The sequence below is a fragment of the Lycorma delicatula genome, chromosome 3, assembly GCF_047948215.1.
Source record: "Lycorma delicatula isolate Av1 chromosome 3, ASM4794821v1, whole genome shotgun sequence".
Taxonomy (NCBI): Eukaryota; Metazoa; Arthropoda; class Insecta; order Hemiptera; family Fulgoridae; genus Lycorma; species Lycorma delicatula.
Window position 1 is genome coordinate 136,162,919 of NC_134457.1, and position 19,260 is coordinate 136,182,178.

Sequence of the window (19,260 nt, forward strand, 5' to 3'; positions counted from 1 at the left end):
AGCTTCATAATATAAAATTGTTGTTTTGTCAATAAAATATGCAAGTACATTTATTAAACACATTAAAAGGAGTTAATGAAAATAATAAAAATATATGATTTAGACTTAGATAACAGTGATTATTCCACAGATCTCTGTAGCAGAGTGGTATGTATTTGAGGTTCTGGGTTTAAGTCCCAGTAAAGGCATTACATCTTTCACACACTACAAAATTCATTATCATCCATCAGTAACTGTTACTGGGCCTCAGCCTGTTATTCCTCTATAAATGAATAAACATGAAAAAATTGAAGATATTTTAGTCTGATTCAATAGAAAAATGGAATTTACATCTAAAAATATTCATAAAAATTAATTTTCTTGAATATTGTTATGACTCGATTGGTTAAGGTTTATTTAAATCCATTTGCCTATAACTTCCTAATCACAGCTAATGCTTTCTTAGGTAATTCCAAAACACAGGCAGGCATTTGCAATGTTATTATGTGCAAAACACATAATTTTTTGGCCAAACAAAAATTAAAATAAAGAACAAAAGTCATGTTAAAATAAAAAAATAAAAAATTGTGTCAATCATCTTCATTTAATAAATAAATATATTATATAACGTAACATGGAACACTGTAGAAATTATAGACATAAATAATAGAAGTAATTTTTATATTAAATTTGAAGTAAAATTTTATAGGTGAATTTTAAAAGAGCATAAGATATTCAGAAATATATTATTATTTTAATGACTTACAAACAGCTGCAGATCAAAAAAAAAACTTTTGCAAGCTATATCATATAATGGCAAAAATAAACAATGCTAGAGAGGGTTGTAAAGAAACCTAACAAAAAAAAAACAGTAAAGAACCCAGTCATTTAGAAAACCAAACTAAGGAAAAGAACTTATGTCACAGAGATGTAATAATTAGAATTTAAAAAAAAACATATTTAAATTAAGTAAAACAAAAATTATGTAAATATACATAATCAGGAAGTAATTTAAGCAGGAGTTTGTAGATGATATAAGTTAAGAAGTTGTTGACAGTTCACTATGTAAAAAAAACCCTTATAGAGTGAAAATTTCATGACAAATTTTTAAAAACTGTGACCACTTTTACTATCGCTAAATTAAATGAGATATCAGCAAAACTGAAATCAAGTGAGGTGTAACTGTGTATACACTTATCATATTATGCAAAGACTTTTTATCACTGCTAGTTATAAGGATTTAAACTACTTAAGACTAATTTTATTACTGAAAGTCAGATTTACATCATGTTGCTACATCTCAGGACTAATATAAATCCTTACAAGATGTAGTTAATTTTATTTAAATTTGAATGCCTATGTTACTGGTGCAGTTCAGCCTGTTGAACCTGCCAACATATCACTGAACAGCACTATATTGACAGTGCAGAATAGTTGTACTTTAATTAAAAAGTATATGATGATATGATGTGAACATTCAATATGATTCTATTTGCAGCGCTAACTACTAAGCACTGCAACTGTTCGTCTTCATCTCTTCTTCACTAATCTCAATACACATTAATAAAAAATCTATGACCTAATAACTCAAATTAAAAAAAAACTTAATACCTTTTAACTTCATCAGCTGACTGAGCAATAAAGAAACCCTGTGTATTGGCCGATATCTTTGCTCCACGAGGATTTATTGATATCTTGCTATCACTACCATCTTCACCCTTTATCTCAATAGCCAATAATAGAAGTTTTAATTTTGTGAAGCATAACCTGATGGTATACATTGAAAAAATAATTAGTTAATCTGTATAACTATGTAAATAATAATTAAACTTTAATGTATATATATATATATGTGTACAAATTTTTGAAAATTTAAATAATTCAACATATTGACCAATGCATTTATAAAATTTAATATTATATGAAATATAGATACTGTTTCATATTATAACGAAAAGCAAATATTAGTACTAGATCTATAAAATCTAATATTAATCAAAAAGACTTTTCATATTTTTATTTTCCTTTAACTGATCATCCAATTTTAACAGTAGATTAAGCCTACTGTTATAAATGATATATTATTGATATGATTTCACTAAGGAATAATTTTTGTGGGTATTAATGCTTCTTAGTAATAAAAGTAAGTTAATCTTACCACTTGTATCTTTTCTTACATGAATGTTCTATAAGGTAATCCAATATTGTTCGGTCATTAAATAAAAAAGAAGGATAATATACACAAAACACAAATTAAGTGCATTTTATAGATTAATGGTAATAAGTCATATATCATAATGAAGCACTTTTAAGACACATAAAATCACAATAAATCACTTTGTCAGTGACTGAGATTTTAATCATTCTTGAGGAATAAATAAATTAAAATTGAAACTCAGAAATTAAAAAGAATGTAGAAAGGTCTTCAGTGAAAATAACTGACAAGACAAATACACCCCACCGTCGAAATCTGATCTAGTTAATTTGAATTTATTAAATTTAGATTATTTTACATAAGTGTTCTTTAATATATTGCTGTTTTTGTACACAAATACAAATTTGGTTTATTATTTAATCTTAATTATGAATAACAATTACATTATTTGCCAACTTTAATTTTTCATGAACTAAAATATTTGAATTAAATAGCAAATAATACGATTAGACCCAGCAAGACTGCAAACAATTCAACATATTGCTATGCAGCAATATGTTGAATTTCTCAACAGAATTTAATAAAACAATACTGTTATTTTTGACGTTTACTGATGACAGTCCACAAGATGGTGGTTGCTGATAATTAGTTGGACAGCTGGGTATGGTAAGTTAAAAAGATATTATTTCGTTATACGATGACCTGATTTTTAAATAACAGTTATAATTTTTATTTTGCATAAATATCTATAAAAAATTAATCAGAATTTAAAAGATTAAAAATCATCAAAAGAAGAACCCCATCTCAACGAAAATATCTTATTATAAACCAAAATATGTTAATATAATGTTATTAAAATCAATTCTGAATTTATTTGTAGTTTTAAGAGTTTCAGTAACTTTCATAGTAAAATGAATCAAAATATAATACAATATGTGATCAGTAGAACCTCTTTTAACCAAGTTATCAAATGATGTTTGACATCTGATTATTAATAGACAACCAGTTGCAGATTATCCACTATATAAGGTGCATTCAGAAAGTAAGTACCATTTTATAATAGAATTAATCAATTAAAAAAACTAACTTTTTCAAGTAATTTATACAAGCAACATTCTCATTAAGGCATCTGTAATATCTAGGTATGACTTTCTCAGTTTTTTTATAGAATTTAGTTAACTATCTCTAAACCTCCTCTTCAGAATAACAAACAAAAAAATTAACTAATGTACAAGAAATCCATAAAGATATCGATGGTAATCACCAAATCCAGACTATAAAGCTAATTGGCCACACATTCCTAAATGTGTGGTAATCAAAATTCGGTAATCAAGAACTAAGCTACATTTGATGCAATGCTGCATGTTGTAAACAAGAACACAGTGTGACACATGTACAGAAAAAATTAAACTTGAATTTAGTATATAGTTTTTTGAAAAACACGATAAGCATAAATAATTAACAATAATATACCTGTTTACACCAGGCAACTTGGAGGTTGCAGCTGACCGAGAGCTGGCAACCATATTTTAATTCTTCACATCATTTTCTTTCAAATGACATTTAATTCACTTTAAAAAAATATAGTTGCAATTCGTTAAAATAAATCAATTACAATATATTTAATTAAAGGTAATTGCGGCTAATTTTTGCTAGGCAGCCCGGCAGTAATGTATTAAATTATATCATTAATCATTCACTTAAATCGAATTTCATTAAAAAAAAAAAACAGGTATCTGCAGATCTTAGACTATGAAGTAAGACAACTAATTCTCTTGCTTACCATCCCATGATACTTGTTTTGAATCTTACAATATTTTCAACAAAGATTTATTTGAACCTGAAAATATGAGACAAAGAAAACTCCCTGTCTATACAAAAACACAATGTACGTTATTTTCCAGGCTAATACTGTTTGTTTGACTACTTCCACCTTTAGTGATTATATACTCCTTCAACACTAATACCTAGAGAAAATATCTTAGGAAAATGTCATACAGCAAGTTTTTAGTAATGAATTTGTTCACAAACACTTCATGTTAGAATTTGACATTTGAAAAAAGTTTTATAAGATTAGAAATCATAAATCACCGCTTTAAACAAATTTGTTGGACTAAAACTTTTCTATAAAATAATTTTCAATGAGGGACTAGATTGTTAGTTATATTCTTCATCAAAAGTTGAACTCCACTTAACTCGTACCTTCCATCACTCAATAATATTGTACAGGCAATCTGCATACTAACAATGAATTTCTAAAGGATTAATATTAATTAAACTAAAAAATTTTCAACAAACCACATCTCACAGTTAGCAAACTCTTGTACTCAAATAATGTCACCGCAAAAACTTCATATGAAATCACAATGACATTAAATACACATAAGAACCATATCCTACATACAAAACAATGAAACCAATAAAGCTGTGTATATACAAACTGTACTTACTTTCTGCACACACTTGATTAATAGTGGCTGATATTTTTATAGAAACAAACTATTGAAACTGAACAGACTTGACAGTTCAGTGATGACAGTCAGTGATGAAGGATTGTAATCCTTCATCACTGACAGTAAATACATCAGTTATTGCACTTAAATTTAAAAAAAAAAAAATACACAAATAAATATAAAAAATTAGCATATAAATATAGTTTCAACTAAATTGGTTAAAAGAGATTACACAGAAGAATACATTAAAAAAAAAAACAAGAATTTCATTAAATACATTATTTATTAACTCTTCATAATTTGGACAGATACCTTTAATCTTGTGTTTTCTCACATTTTCAGTAACATCAAAGTAAATTAAAAAATGAAAGCTTTCTGGAACTCATTTTTGAAAAATTAGAATTTGTTTATCCCAAATTACAAAGAATTGAAGAATCAAATTTTTATGTTGTAAGAATACACGGATGAAAATAGGCATTAAACAACATTATAGATTAACAGTATCATATATTAAACAATATTATATAAACTAATGTTTAGTGTTAAATAAACTATTAAGAATGTGGATTTAATGAAAGAGAATTCTTGAAGTGATGTATTATACATTTAGGCAAATTATGTAATAATAACTGTTTAAAATACTACTGCATGCAAACATCTAACAGGCATGTATATGTGTATGAGTGTAAAGGTTGGACATTTTTAATACTGTATTTATAATAATTATATAATTTTTAAATAACATTTAACAAAGAAGTTATGTCAATACGTTATATTTATTTTGCCAGATTTTTGAATATTTAATAATTTTTAAGCAAAAATAAAATTAAGGTCTGAAATACATAAAATAAATAAAACATTAAAATATTTTACTGCTGACATTCTGATTACAACAGAATTGATTTTCTTCCAAGTTAAAATTCTAGCAATAAGTAAAATACCACCACATCTGCAAGCTGCTGTTAATTATTATTTAAAAGTAAACTTCATTCTGTATTTTTTAAAATATGAAAATGCACATTTATAAAACACAATCAATGAAATGGTATTTAATAACAAATTTATTTCTAGTAAGTTCAGAAGGAATGTAATCTATGATGATTTACCAAATACTAGAAAGCATTTTTATTATTCTTGGTATTTAATACTTCCATCTAAAACTATTTTCTATAAAATTGTGATAAATAATAAGTTTTATTTGTTATTTAATCAAACAACAATGTGTAAATTAAACTATGCTCCAAATGTAGATTACAAATTTTTAAGATGGCTTAATAAATTTATGTTTTTAAACTTGCAGGTTCATTTGGTCCAAGTCTCAATCCAGAATTGGTGAGCTTTTAAAACGTTTGGCAGAGATCACCAACTTTAATTATTTGTGATGCTCCCTCTTTGTCAAAACTGAATTTTTATCATTTTTAATGTCATTTTGGCAAAATTTAACAAGTTAAATTTAATCTTCTACTAGATAAAATATTGAAAAGATTTTATCTAAAACTTTCTTCTGTAATTCATAATTTTCTAGTTACTTCATCCTACTTTTTTATGAGAGAAATGAATGTACATAAAACCCTCACTTCAATCACAATGTCGTAGGCTAGATTCTGGAATGTTTATTTTGACTGTGAATTGTGCCTATAGCTAGTAGATATCACAAACTAAACAATCAATTTCAAAAAATGTTTTCCATAGTCCTATGTATGAAATGTTGCATCTGGAGAGCTGTAATTTTGAAATATGCAAGAGCCTGAACAACTTAACAGGTTGTAACAGATAAAAATATTTTTATAAAAACAAAAGAGAAATTCATAGCCAATATTCTCAAAACTGTTACATAAACTGTCAAGTCTGTTCAGTTTCAATAGTTTGTTTCTATAAAAATATCAGCCACTAGTTCTATCTTTCAACCCCACATCACTTTGTGAGGAGAATAAGTCAAACAATAAGTCAAGGATTATTTTTATAAAAGTGAAAGACCAGCTCACATAGCAAAAAAAATATACCACAGTACAGCTCACTGGGATGATCAATCACTAGAAAAGTGACATGTATACTTTCTCTCTATTAAAAGTCTATTCTTTTCCTTTTTTATTAACTTTTAATAATCTCTTTTACTACCATTACACTTAAATGTTTAATAATGGGTTTGGTAAAATATTTTTTAAAACAACAAATTTTTGAAATCCTACATTAATTTCATAATAAAAAAAGGTAAAGAATATATTAAACAAAAACATTCTTATTTCATGTTTTCAGTTCCTCTTTTTTTGGAAAATATTTTCTTATTTTAACTAACCTTTAACTGTATATTTTTTTTACTGGAGTAAAATACAAATAAAAGTGTGGCATTACTTTAGGTCGTATGGTAGGATTGGAGGGGGATGAAATTTTTATATATATAGGCCTGTATATTAAATTTGTGTCTGTAAAATCTCCGAAACTACTAGAAAAATTTCACTAAAATTTTATTATTATTACAAGTACAAGCAAGTTTATTACTATTATTTATTTTTATTACAAGCACAAGTTGGTCTTGTGAAAAATTTAATGAAGATTGGTTGAACTGTTCTTCAGTTAGCTCAATTTATGATCGATTATACAAAACAAAACTTCAATTGAGGTTAAGTTGATTTTGTATTGGTGTATTTTTTATATGTGCTTATGCAGTGAAAAACAGTGGAAAGTGAGTTGAAACTTGATGCTTGTGTGTAGGGTCTACTTGTTATTTTTAATTATTTAATTATATTAGTTACAATAATTTAATTTTCTTATAGACAGAAAATATATTTCTATATTAAATAAAAAAATATATACTCTTCTCTTTTACTTTACTCATTTAATTTATGTTTTATTTTTTATGTTTACTGTGTAGAAATATTATACAAAATAAAAATGAAAAGTTTCTTGAATTATTTTGTCATTTTTTTTCTCCAAGAATTTTTTTTCTTTGTTTTCATATGCTTAACTATAAAGATCCCACAAAGATATTTCTTTAATAGAAATAACATTTCAGTAATTAAATTATAATTTTATAAATTAAATCTTAAAATGAATAAAGAAATTAATATTAAGATTTAGAATTAATAATCTCTTGTGAACACTTTCTTATGTATAATTGGAATCAAACTTATATGCCTAATTTATCAACTAGGATGGCTTTAATAATGTAAAAATCATTTATTATATCATAATATACTACAATGATATTTCATAAATATATTTATTATATAAAATAAAAACATTTTGAAAAATTAAAAAAATAGATCTCACTCGAAAAACAATCTCATCCTCTTGAAGAATGAAGTAACACATGTATGATTCAATAAACATAATAATGCAATAACAATGCAATCAGTAATAATAATATAGTGAGCATATAAATTAAAAACATGACTTTTAATAAAATGAAGTTTATGGTCATTATTCAGTTATGAAATAATATATTACTGAAAGGCAGGGTAAAATGTCAAATTACAGCAAACCAGAATGGTGCTGCAACTTGAAGCATCAATAATCAATCAATCAACTGATTGGCCATCAGTCTGCACCAGTAATGAGCTCAAGACCACTTTGTAATACTTCATAGTAAATCATCACAGATTACTCTCTTGATGAAAATAATATATTTATTTATATCCATTTATACACATGAATAAACAAAAAATAAAAATAAATACATAATTAAATCAAACAAAAATGTGTATAAAATTAGTAAATATACAAAGCAATAAATAAAAATTAATGTTTAAGTAAGCTAATATCGTTAGGATATTAATTAAGTACAACATTACTTCATAAGATAACAATTATTAATATAAACACAATAAGCCTACACATTCAAGCAAATATTTACAATGCATAAACTACACATGAGAAAAGTTTGAAATATAGCCATGCATTTGATGGATGAAATTAAACAAGGAAATGTGAAAGAAAATGTAAATAAAACAAGTATCATGATAAATTAGTATAAGGTTAAAAAATTTTGCGTGCTTAAGTGAAATAAGGACAAAAATGATATAATTCTAATAAATTTATATATTTAATTAAAATATCCTTCAAAAATGTATCTATATATCTATACTATACTAGAATAGTTACAGCTAAAAAAAAACCCAAACATGCACTCATTTGTCAGGTGTAAAAATTATTTTCATAAAATTAAATGATTGTACAATTCTAATTAGTATGCAATTTACAGTTCTCATATATTAAAAAATAATATCAAAATTTAATTTCTGACGATAAAATGTTAGTATAAGCACTAAACTTACAATATTTTACATCATCTATTTAAGTGGGCAGGAAGTTGTCGATCTACATAATATTTAATTTAAAAAGATGTTAAAACATAATTATAAAATAATGTTTTTTACGCTTAAAAACAGACATTTTTCTCAATTTGAAATAATTATTTTAAATCAACAAAACATTACACTCGGTTAAAAAATAAAATCAGTGATTTTTTCTATTTACAAAACATAAAATGGTAAACATTACTTGACGAGAACAAAATACTCTTTTTAACTTGCAAATCCATCAATTCAGTTGGTGAAACCAACAGCCAAAATGTCAGGAAAAAAACAAAAAAAATTTTAATAGATTCTTAGTATGTTCAGTGATAAATTAGCTAATTGTAATAAGAAATTTCAATGTTATCCCTGCTGTTTAAAGTTTTAAAGTGTCATCATTTTGTTTTAAAATTTATATTTAAATATATCACAGCTCCTTGGATAGCTATATATAGACACAATACATGACTGAGGCATTATATCACTATGGAACCGATACTGGGTTTGAATCTCAAGTGTCTTCACAGCTTAGCATTAGCCCAAAAGACTCATTTTAGTAAAGATCACTGTTTTATATAAGTTCATCTGACTTGCTGGGTAAAACTATTCTAAGTATCATTGTTGGCATGATAACTGCCAAATGAATCTTCTTGATTCTGTAAGATTGAGACTGATGGGCTCTCTTTTATTCTCAAAACATCTCTTACTATTAATTTTACTCAATTATTACTCCTATATAAAATATTTAATTAGAATTCTAACCCATTCTGTTTTAAAACTAATTTAATTAGTAGAGGTTAATTGAAAAATAGATATTGATGATTTTATTCAGTACTTACTTCAGTCTCTCTTTTCTTTATATTTATTATAAAACATTTCCTACCCCATACCTATCACTAAAACAAAAAATGACAAGAGAAAAACTTCTTAAGTTTCCTGTATTTCTATGACAATTTATCTTGAGATAAGTCCTCATTTCACTAGCAGGACTTTTAAACAGAAAAATATACCAACTCACTTCTGAAGAAACAAGTGAAGATAGTACCTGTAGTTCTCAGTGAAAAAGACTAGCTAAGAACAACACATAGAAAGAACTAAATGAACATAAAAAAACGAGATTAGAGTATTGTACAGAAAGTAATAGCGTTACTTAGCTGGAATCATGACAAGATTGAACTGTATTATTGACCTGCACAGGCTTAAGAAAAACAATGACATCTGAAAATAGGTGTCATATAGATCTATGATTAGATGATTTAAAACACAAAACTATAGAGAAAATTGGAAATCCAGAAAAATAATTTACAGATAAAATGTTACAGTAAGTAGATAGCAAATAAATAGCTACCATCCAAAAATTTAGAGTTGATGTCTTCTAATTTATTTAACTGATTTTTAACTGATGAACACAAACAGAAATATAAAATTTAGAAGATGATAAAGGTAGAAAACTGGACAGATCTATTAGTATAAAAATTAATAAGCATAACAAAATTGAAAAGACTGGTTAAAGGAAAGATGTAGTGAATTAGAGAATTCAATCCAATTATTGAAAAGTCAAATTTAGCAAACAGAAAATTAAGGCAAAATTTTGGGAAATTGAAACCAAAATTTAATAGCATTATTAAACAGTGATGTAGAGAAAAAACTATTGTAATTAATTTAAGATTAAGAGATCAGTTAAGAACAGAATTGAATGGAAAACATCATCAAACCAGTCAAATCAGTGGTAATAAAATAAAAGTGATGATAAAACATCAGAAAAATTGGAACAAATCAATTAATTTAACTCAAATTGTTTTGACATAGTCTAGTTACTGATATTTTTGAAAATCTAAAACATCTGACAACAGTGAATTTAATTTATATAAAAGTAGAAAGATTCTGTCTACTTATTACGATCATAATTCATTCAAAAATTCTTATTTTTACTCATCATCTCATTATTGAATATGTTCAAAAGATATGATATAATATAATTTACAGTACTTTGAACTTGTAAATAATTCAACGTAAAATACTCTCACAATTGTTGCTCATAAAAAAATTTATTTTTGTGACTGAAAAAATATAAATATTAAGATATAAATTCCAAGTAAATGTAATAAAAAAAAAATGTAATCTCAATAAATTTTTTATATAAATAAATAACACATTTCAAATAAACTTTTAATTGTAAACAATCACCAACATAACATTTTGAATGAATTTTTTTCTAATTTAGCATGTAACAGATAAAGTAATTAAAAAAATTCTTCAGTAATTCTGTAATTCAAGTAATTCTTCAGAAATAACAAGGTTATTTCTGAAGAATTAAGATCAAACTATAGGCAATTATATTTTATTTTTTAAACAAAACTTATAAGAATTTGAAACTGATTTCTGATTGATTGTTGAAAATAAATTAATAATCATAATATAGTAAATGTATAATAATCACCAAATCATCAACTATCTGTAATCTCATTGCATGCCCATTACCCTCCATTTTCTTCAGTACTTGTAAAGGAGTGCTCAGTGAAATGTGGAATTTTTCACTGTGGCTCCAGACAACTATGAAGAGTATAATGGATTTTTTTGTATTTGGAAGATACAGTGTCTGCAGTGATGTCATGTTTACAATTATAACAGTGTGAATGACAGCAGTATGAGAAATTGAGACTGAAAATTCAGATGGACATGCATGGATTTATATGACACATGGTAATCATGGATTCATAATTTATGAACTTTCAAATGAATTTCTACAAATTTTAAGTCTTATACGACTCTTTCTTGAAAACCAATAGCATGAATTATATGGCAGTTAGATAAAGTAGTGTGCTAATGAAAAGTAATTTTATTTAGAAAAAAAATCATACCTACACAATTTGTAAACATCTAGTAATTAATATGTTCTCCTTTATTCTTAATCACTTCACATATATGATTTGGCATAAATTCAAGAAGTGTACTATACATTTTTTTTTCTTCATCATGAAACCATATCAATATTGCTTTAATGTAATTGATTTTTGTGGTACAACTCATTTTTGAGAGTTGTTCTTTGACTATTTCCCAAAAATGTTCAATTGAATTTAATTCTAGGGAACTGCCCAGCCACAGGAGCACTTAAATATTTTGTTTTTTGAAAAATATTATCCACTTTTTTGGCAATGGCGGTATATGGCTTTTTTGGCCATATACTTTATAACATGAAAATTGCTAAATAACCAAAGAACAACAAACTTCACATCACACAGACAACTTAAAGAAAGGGTATGGTCAAGCAGTATAGCCCTAACAGAAATAAACAAAACATTCGCTGTGTTCTGATTAATATACATGCTACTGTACCTAACAACTGCCTGGTGTATACTAAATTCAAAGAATGGTCAGAGCTTGTCATTTCTTCAGCGCATAAAAGGAGATAATTATCTCAACAGAATTACATCAGAGGTCAAAGTGAATCAAGTTCATGAATGGACAGACCAAAGAACAGTCCAAAAACCACAATAACATCACAAGAAGGATGTTATTTTTCTGCTTGACAATGCATACCCCACTCTACTGAAGCACAAAAAAATTCAGTACAGTAATTTTAAGTGAAAGAGTTTCCATTATCATCTAAAGCCTTGATGCTGAGTACCAACCAGTATTGTCATCAGAAAATCTGTATCTTACATTAAGTAGCTTAATCTGGTTAGAATATGCGGAGAAGTAACCCAGATGATTATATATATAGAATAGATAAAAGCTAGACAGTATGATCCTTAATTCACAATTTAATTAGTTTAAAATCAAATTTCTTTCCTACTGGGCAAAACTTTCAAGAACAGAAGAATAAATTATTACATAAATTGAAAGGTAAAAAAATTAATTTTTATCTAAGAAGTATAAAAATAAACAATGTTACTAGAACAATTTTTTTGGGGATTACAAAGGAAGTTATAAATTAAAAAAGTCTGTGCATTTTCATCTAGAGGAAAAACAAAGCATTAACACCAGTGAGCAAGCCACTATGACTAATATAACCACAACCTAATTTACACTACAATTTGAAAATTATTATTCAAATTTGAACTTAAGTTCAACAAAGCAATCAAATAATGTTGAAACAGTAAAACTTTATCATCAAAATACCTAATTCAATGATAGCTTTGAAGCAGAACATTTTTCTATTTCCTTGAATTTATTATTAAAAAAGAAAAAAATGCCAGCAACTAAGTGGAGAAAAATTACTACTAATGTGTACTAATACTGCAGAATATAAATCTTATCTTATTAATGTTGCAGATTATAAATTATAGGAGATACTTATTTTTAAAACGAAAATTTTCAGTTATTTATTTTCAGATTTAGTAGTTTTTAACTTACAAGAACTCATTGATTTTTGTTTTAATTTGTGTGGTTCATTTTTTATACTATCTACTGACTTAACCCACCTGAAGATAATATATTTATAATAATAGCACATTAACATGATAAAATGATAGTAGGTTAACATTAACTTAGTCAGTCAAGAAACTGACTAAGTTTAAAGTATGCTTTAAATTACTAAATGTGAAATGAAGGTTGGTGTTTGATTGTTGGAGAAAGTTTAGCTGCAGTATTTGTTAATTAGTTAAATAATTAATTGAGTAAGAACACTCGTACAGAGCAGACGTGCTGTTAACTTGCTCCACTTTTTTTTTAAATTTTTAGTTGGTTTTTCAGTGTGTTTTTCTGGTTTGGACTATTGGAACTGTTGGTAGAAATATTTGTGGATGTATTTTAAAGAAAATTACGATTCACGGATAACGGGCAACTTTTTTATTATTACATTTTTACTATCATTGACTTTATTGGCATTGACAATAAGGACTACATTTGAGTGGCTGTTCGACTTACAAGACTGGCTAGACAGGCAACTGGATCAGGTAAACAAGGACTTGGGAAATTTTTCTTTTACTGCTCTAGTGAGTAACGTATAGTTTTCTAAGACCTTAGACAGTCTTATAATGGAGAACACTTTTTTCTTAATAATTCCCTTCCCATACTTCTTAGACCCCCCGGGATATATTCGTCCTGGGTCCTTCCCTACCCACTGACCCCCCTCCAACCACAATTTTTTTCTTCTGCTTCATATACTTTACCTACCCCCCCAAAACCCCCATTCATATATTGGATATATATGGATATATTGGATGAGAAACTGACAGACGAAGAACTGATAGGGTTGGCAATGAAGAGGCGGCCTACTGATCTATCTACACAAGTGCAGTTGGTGGCCAACGCAGGATCGACTGAAGGTGATGTATGATTATTCAGAAACTTAGAACGTCGACGGGAATCCGTTGGGAACGGCTGCACCGGCTATACACATTAGGCAGGGAGACGTAATTAAAGAAGAAGCCTTAATCATGAGTAGGAATGAGGACAAGACAATTCGGGGCAAATATAAGACCTTCTACAATTTAACGGAGGGAGAAGAGAGTGCGCTACGAGTTACTTTAATAGCGATTAAGAAAGTGTTAGAGAACTCGCCGTCACCACGTTCGTTTTAGCGGAAGGGAAATTCGGATCGGCTGTTCAACGTATACTGATAACACGTTCACACTAAAAGGACGGCTTGGTAAAATAAAGGTGGTATTACCACACACAGCGACAAAGGTGCAAGGTGGTAAAGTTGGCGACACTGGTGGACAGTATTCTCTGGTCCCTTGGATGCGTTGCCAGAGATTTCTGTGGCTATTTGGTTTGCTGTTAGTGTTTTGACTGTCAGTAGCGTTTAGGCGTTCATTCTCCTCTCCCCGGTAGACCGGAACGGAGTCCGTTAGCTTTGCACTCATATTGAGTTAATGTTAGCAAGGTTCTGTAAGGGAACTAGGACCAAATTTCGCTGTGATTAACACTTTAGTGGGAAAGTTGTTGTAGTGGTAGTTTTTCTCGAATCCGAGACATTCAATAAATTGGCTCATTAAATAGTTAGGGCTAGGCGCGGGGTCTTCATTCCACGGTTAAGCTTCTAGCTTAGTTCCTGAGGGCGACGTGGTAGCTGCAGGTGTCCGTTGTCTTATCTGCGTCGGTGTTATCTCTGCGGGGCCTGAACTGAACGCTGTGATGTGCAATCAGTTTGAGTGCGAGAAGATGTCCTCCGTTAAAACCACTACTGGCTAGGAACGGAGGGGGTGGTGTAGCGACCGGACACGCTACGAGGCGGGATCTTCTCCCCTCGGGGGGGAATCGAGATGTCGGTAGCGTGTGTATGTCCGACAGTTCGACGCGTTTCTGACTGCATACTGCGGTTGCTGTTAAGCATCAATTTTTTTGAGTTAGACTTAATTTGCCCCTTTTTTGCAGTGTACAAGGCACAGATTTATACGAATGTGTACCCGCCTCACCGCGGCGAGATGTGGCAACGACTTCTGGTCCCCGTCACGAGTAAGGGAATACTCTCTTTAGTCCTACTCGCGTTCTTTTAAAAACGAGAGTCGTAATCCGTATTTCTATAACTGATACAGAAGCGGCTCAGAGTTCGAAGAGTGACAGGAACATACTTAAGTTTCCCGTAGTTCGCTGCGGGCAGTCGTCACACCAGTGGGCTTGCCCAGTATTCCAGTTAGGAGGAAGACCGCGAGCGTCTCGTTAATCATGTCAGGACACGCTAGGGAATCTCCGGCCATGATACAGTTTACCAAGGTGAAGTTCAGGCGGAAGAGGAAGCCGGAGCCTGTTCCTACGACTTCGTCAGAGGATGAGGCTTCGGAGATGGATACAGGGACACCCACCCAGGGTAAACCTAATCCTACGGTAAAGACATTCCGTAAAGTGATAGGAAGACCTGGTAGTTCTACCCCGCTGGTCAAGGCAGTCCAGGCGACCTGAACTACCTAACTGAGTTTCTTGTTCTCCCCGGCAACGTCGGTTCAGGTGCGAGAAAGACAATTCTTCCTCGCTTGTTGAAACTTCAGGAAGCCTTATCTGCTGTGGCGAAAGGCTATGAGACTTTGGCCTTCAAGACCAAGCAGGTCAAGAAAGTTCAAACACCGGCTCCTGCTTCAGCACAGCACAGGCGCTATGCTGAGGTCGTTCACGGCAAAAGAGAGGCCAGCCAAGCCAAGAAATAAACCAGAGGGTTCACCAAAGACCAGTAAGGAGCGTCAACTGTAAAAGGTTGCGCAAGAGTCGTAGGCACTCCGTGAATAGTAAGGAGTACGGATGTTGCATGAGGGCAGTTTAGATTTTCTTCAACTCTCTCGACGGTTAGGTTCGATCACCTAAATGCCCAGGGTGCCTATGTAGTCCAAGTTGAGTTAGGTGAAGTTGTCGAAAAACAGAGTCTCGATGTTATTCTTCTATAAAGCCCGTAGGGTGATCTGCTAGGTTTCCCCGGCGTGAGGAAGTTTTTCGTTAGACAGTAAGTCCGCCTTACTATGCACGAAGCCTTTAGACAGTGTCTTCATGTCTTCATACGACAGGCCTCTGAGACACGCATCACGTTGTCAAGCTTGACGTGGATGGTTTGGACCTCGTTGTTGTTAGTTCGTACTTTCAGTACAGGGATCCCACTGAACAGAATTTGGAAAGATGGGATAGAATTGTTAGGCTGGTAGCTGGTCGTCCTATTCTTATAGGTGTTGATGCGAACACCAAATCGCCTCTTCGGCACAGTGGGATCACGGATGATGGCGGCGAATTGATTGAAGGCTTCATCGCGCAGCATCATTTTGATGTTTTTAATGTAGCCGGTGAATTGTCTACTTTCGTCGGTGCAGTTAGGTTGCGAAGGGCCTTCCATAGTACCAACATTGAAGTTACCATTGGTAAGGATATCCCTGGTAGGATTCTGAACTGATTAGTAGTCGATGATTGCAAGAGTGATCATCGACTAATAGTTTTTGAGTTGGTAGGCGGGCTGCGCGATGTCTATCGGGGGAGCGTCCCTCTTCAGCAGGGGCGCTTCCTGCATAGGCGGGCGGATTGGCCTAGATTTTCAAATATTCTTGTGGCCAGGCTTCGAGTTTTTGCTCGAAATCTGGACGAGTCCTCGTTAGACGACCTGGCAGAGAAGTTTACTTCTGCGGTAGTTGAAGCTGCTAAACAGTAGATTCCCAGAGGCACGGGTCAAGAGTACCTAGGTGGTGGACTCGGGTCTTGACCGCGATGAAGCGGACTATCGGCCGGCTCAGGAAAGCCGCACAGAGTGAGGGTGATCCTGATCGGCATGCAATTTTGCTTGTGGACTGTCGTCGGAAAACGACCGAGTATTTTCATAAGGTTAGGTTTTCTAAGCGTGATTCCTGGCGCTGTTTTGTACAAGAACAGGGAAATAAAGACCCATGCGGTGTCGTCTATAGAATACTTGATCATAAGAAGAAAAGAGACATTCTTCTGTCGGCTCTCTTGACACAGGATGTAGTTGTTTTAGTCAAAACTCGTGTCCTCACTCTTCTGAAGAACTTCCAGATGATACTGAGGTTGGTGAGTGAAACCTCTTATCATCGGCGTGCTCGAAGGAAAGTCGTAGGTTTTTTACTCTAAGAATCTGTCTTTTGAGATTACTGAAGCGGAAGTCCGCCAAGCAATCTGTAGCCTGGCTAGAAATAAAGCCCCCCCGGATATGATGGTATCACAGTGGAGCTTGTTCGCACGAGCTTGTTTTCTCCTTGTTCGCACGTTGCCACTAATTCTTGGTCCCTTGACTAGGGTTTTTAAAACCCTGCTTTTTGCTGGACATTTCCCAGCCTGTTGGAAACATGGTGAGTTGAAATTGCTCTTCAAAGTTGGCGACAAGGACCTCACTATAAGTTCGTCTTACCACCCTCTGACGCACTTGCCTGTAGTAAATAAAATTTTCGAGAAGGCCTTGTACCTCCGCATTAATAGTCGGTTGACTTAAAACCACATGCTGATGGACGACCAGTATGGTTTGCGCCCCGGCAAGGGTACAGAGGACGCAATTCTTAGGGTAATGGAACTGGCTTCGTCCAATAAGTGCAAGTATGTACTCGGCGTTTTTTTGGACACATCCGGGGCCTTCAATAACTTGTAGTGGTCCTCTGCCTTGTTTCAACTTCAGCAGCGTGAGTGCACGCTAAATGAGATTAGGACTCTCTCGAAGCCCACGGGGTTGGTCTAGTGGTGAACGCGTCTTCCCAAATCAGCTGATTTGGAAGTTGAGAGTTCTAACGTTCAAGTCCTAGTAAAGCCAGTTATTTTAAACGGATTTGAATACTAGATCGTGGATACCGGTGTTCTTTGGTGGTTGGGTTTTAATTAACCACACGTCTCAGGAATGGTCGAACTGAGAATGTACAAGACTACACTTCATTTACACTCATACATATCATCCTCATTCATCCTCTGAAGTATTATCTAAACGGTAGTTACTGGAGGCTAAACAGGAAACAGGAGGACTCTCTCGAGCTATTTCAGCGACAAAACCATCATCCTTCGCGACGGCAGCTCGGAAGTAGGAAAGACCCTGTCAAAAGGTTGTCCACAGAGCAGTATTTTATGTTCATTCGTCTGGGTCGTTAAGTTTGATTCTCTCATGTATTTGCGGATGTCCAGGGGCTGCCGCATCGTGGCTTATGCCGACGATGGGTTGCTGCTGATCGAGGGCAACTCGGGTACCGAGATAGAGCTCAGGGCGACACAGGCATGCAAGATTCTCAGGTTGTGGAGTCTTCAGCTTAAGATGGTTTTCAGTGCGGAGAAAACCACTATGATGCTTCTTAAAGGAAGTCTATGTCGCGACTCATGATGGACGGCCTTCTGATTAGGTATGTCACCGTTCAGAAATATCTGGGTGTCATCTTTGATGAGAAGCTTCAATTCAAGGAGCACCTTCAGTTTGTCGCAAGGAAGGCCTTTGATGTCTTCTTTGGTGTTCGTAGAGTCATCCATCTCGATTGGGGGTTGAATTATCTTACCATATCTTCTATTGTTAGCTGTTGTCGGTGGCCACAGAACTGTCTCGAGAGAAGCAGGGTCTGTGATCGCAGGTATCGCATTGATATTCTAGCTATGGAACGTAGCAAGCGGTATGTTTCTAAGAACGGAGGTCTTCTTACTTCTGCACGTATGCGAGAAATCAAAGACCAAGGTTTTGACTCTTGGCAAGCTAGGTGGAACGATATTCTACTGGCCGATACACGCATGTATTTTTCAAAATGTTAGGGAGCAGTGGAGCAATTAGATGGGTCTCCCCCAATCGGTATACAACTTAATTCCTTTCAGTACATTGTGCTTTTAGGAATAGTCTGGCTAAGTTTGTTTTGGTTGATTCAGGCTTGTGCCTGGATTGTAGGGTCGATGACACTGTTGACCATGTCCTTTATGTTTGTCCCCGATACGAAGCTGAACGTAACAGAATTGTTAGGGAACTCGAGAGAGTGCATTCCTTCTTTGATCTGCG

The 19,260-nt window shown here is 32.1% G+C and overlaps 1 protein-coding gene across 1 annotated transcript in view; it reads right to left on the reverse strand.

Moving 5' to 3' along the window:
• Positions 1–19,260, reverse strand: part of slo (calcium-activated potassium channel slo) — a 537,563-nt gene that overhangs the window by 170,697 nt on the left and 347,606 nt on the right. The window contains exon 13 of the mRNA XM_075360629.1: positions 1,591–1,746. Within this exon, the coding sequence (XP_075216744.1) occupies positions 1,591–1,746 (156 nt within the window). The remainder of the gene's footprint in view (positions 1–1,590; positions 1,747–19,260) is intronic.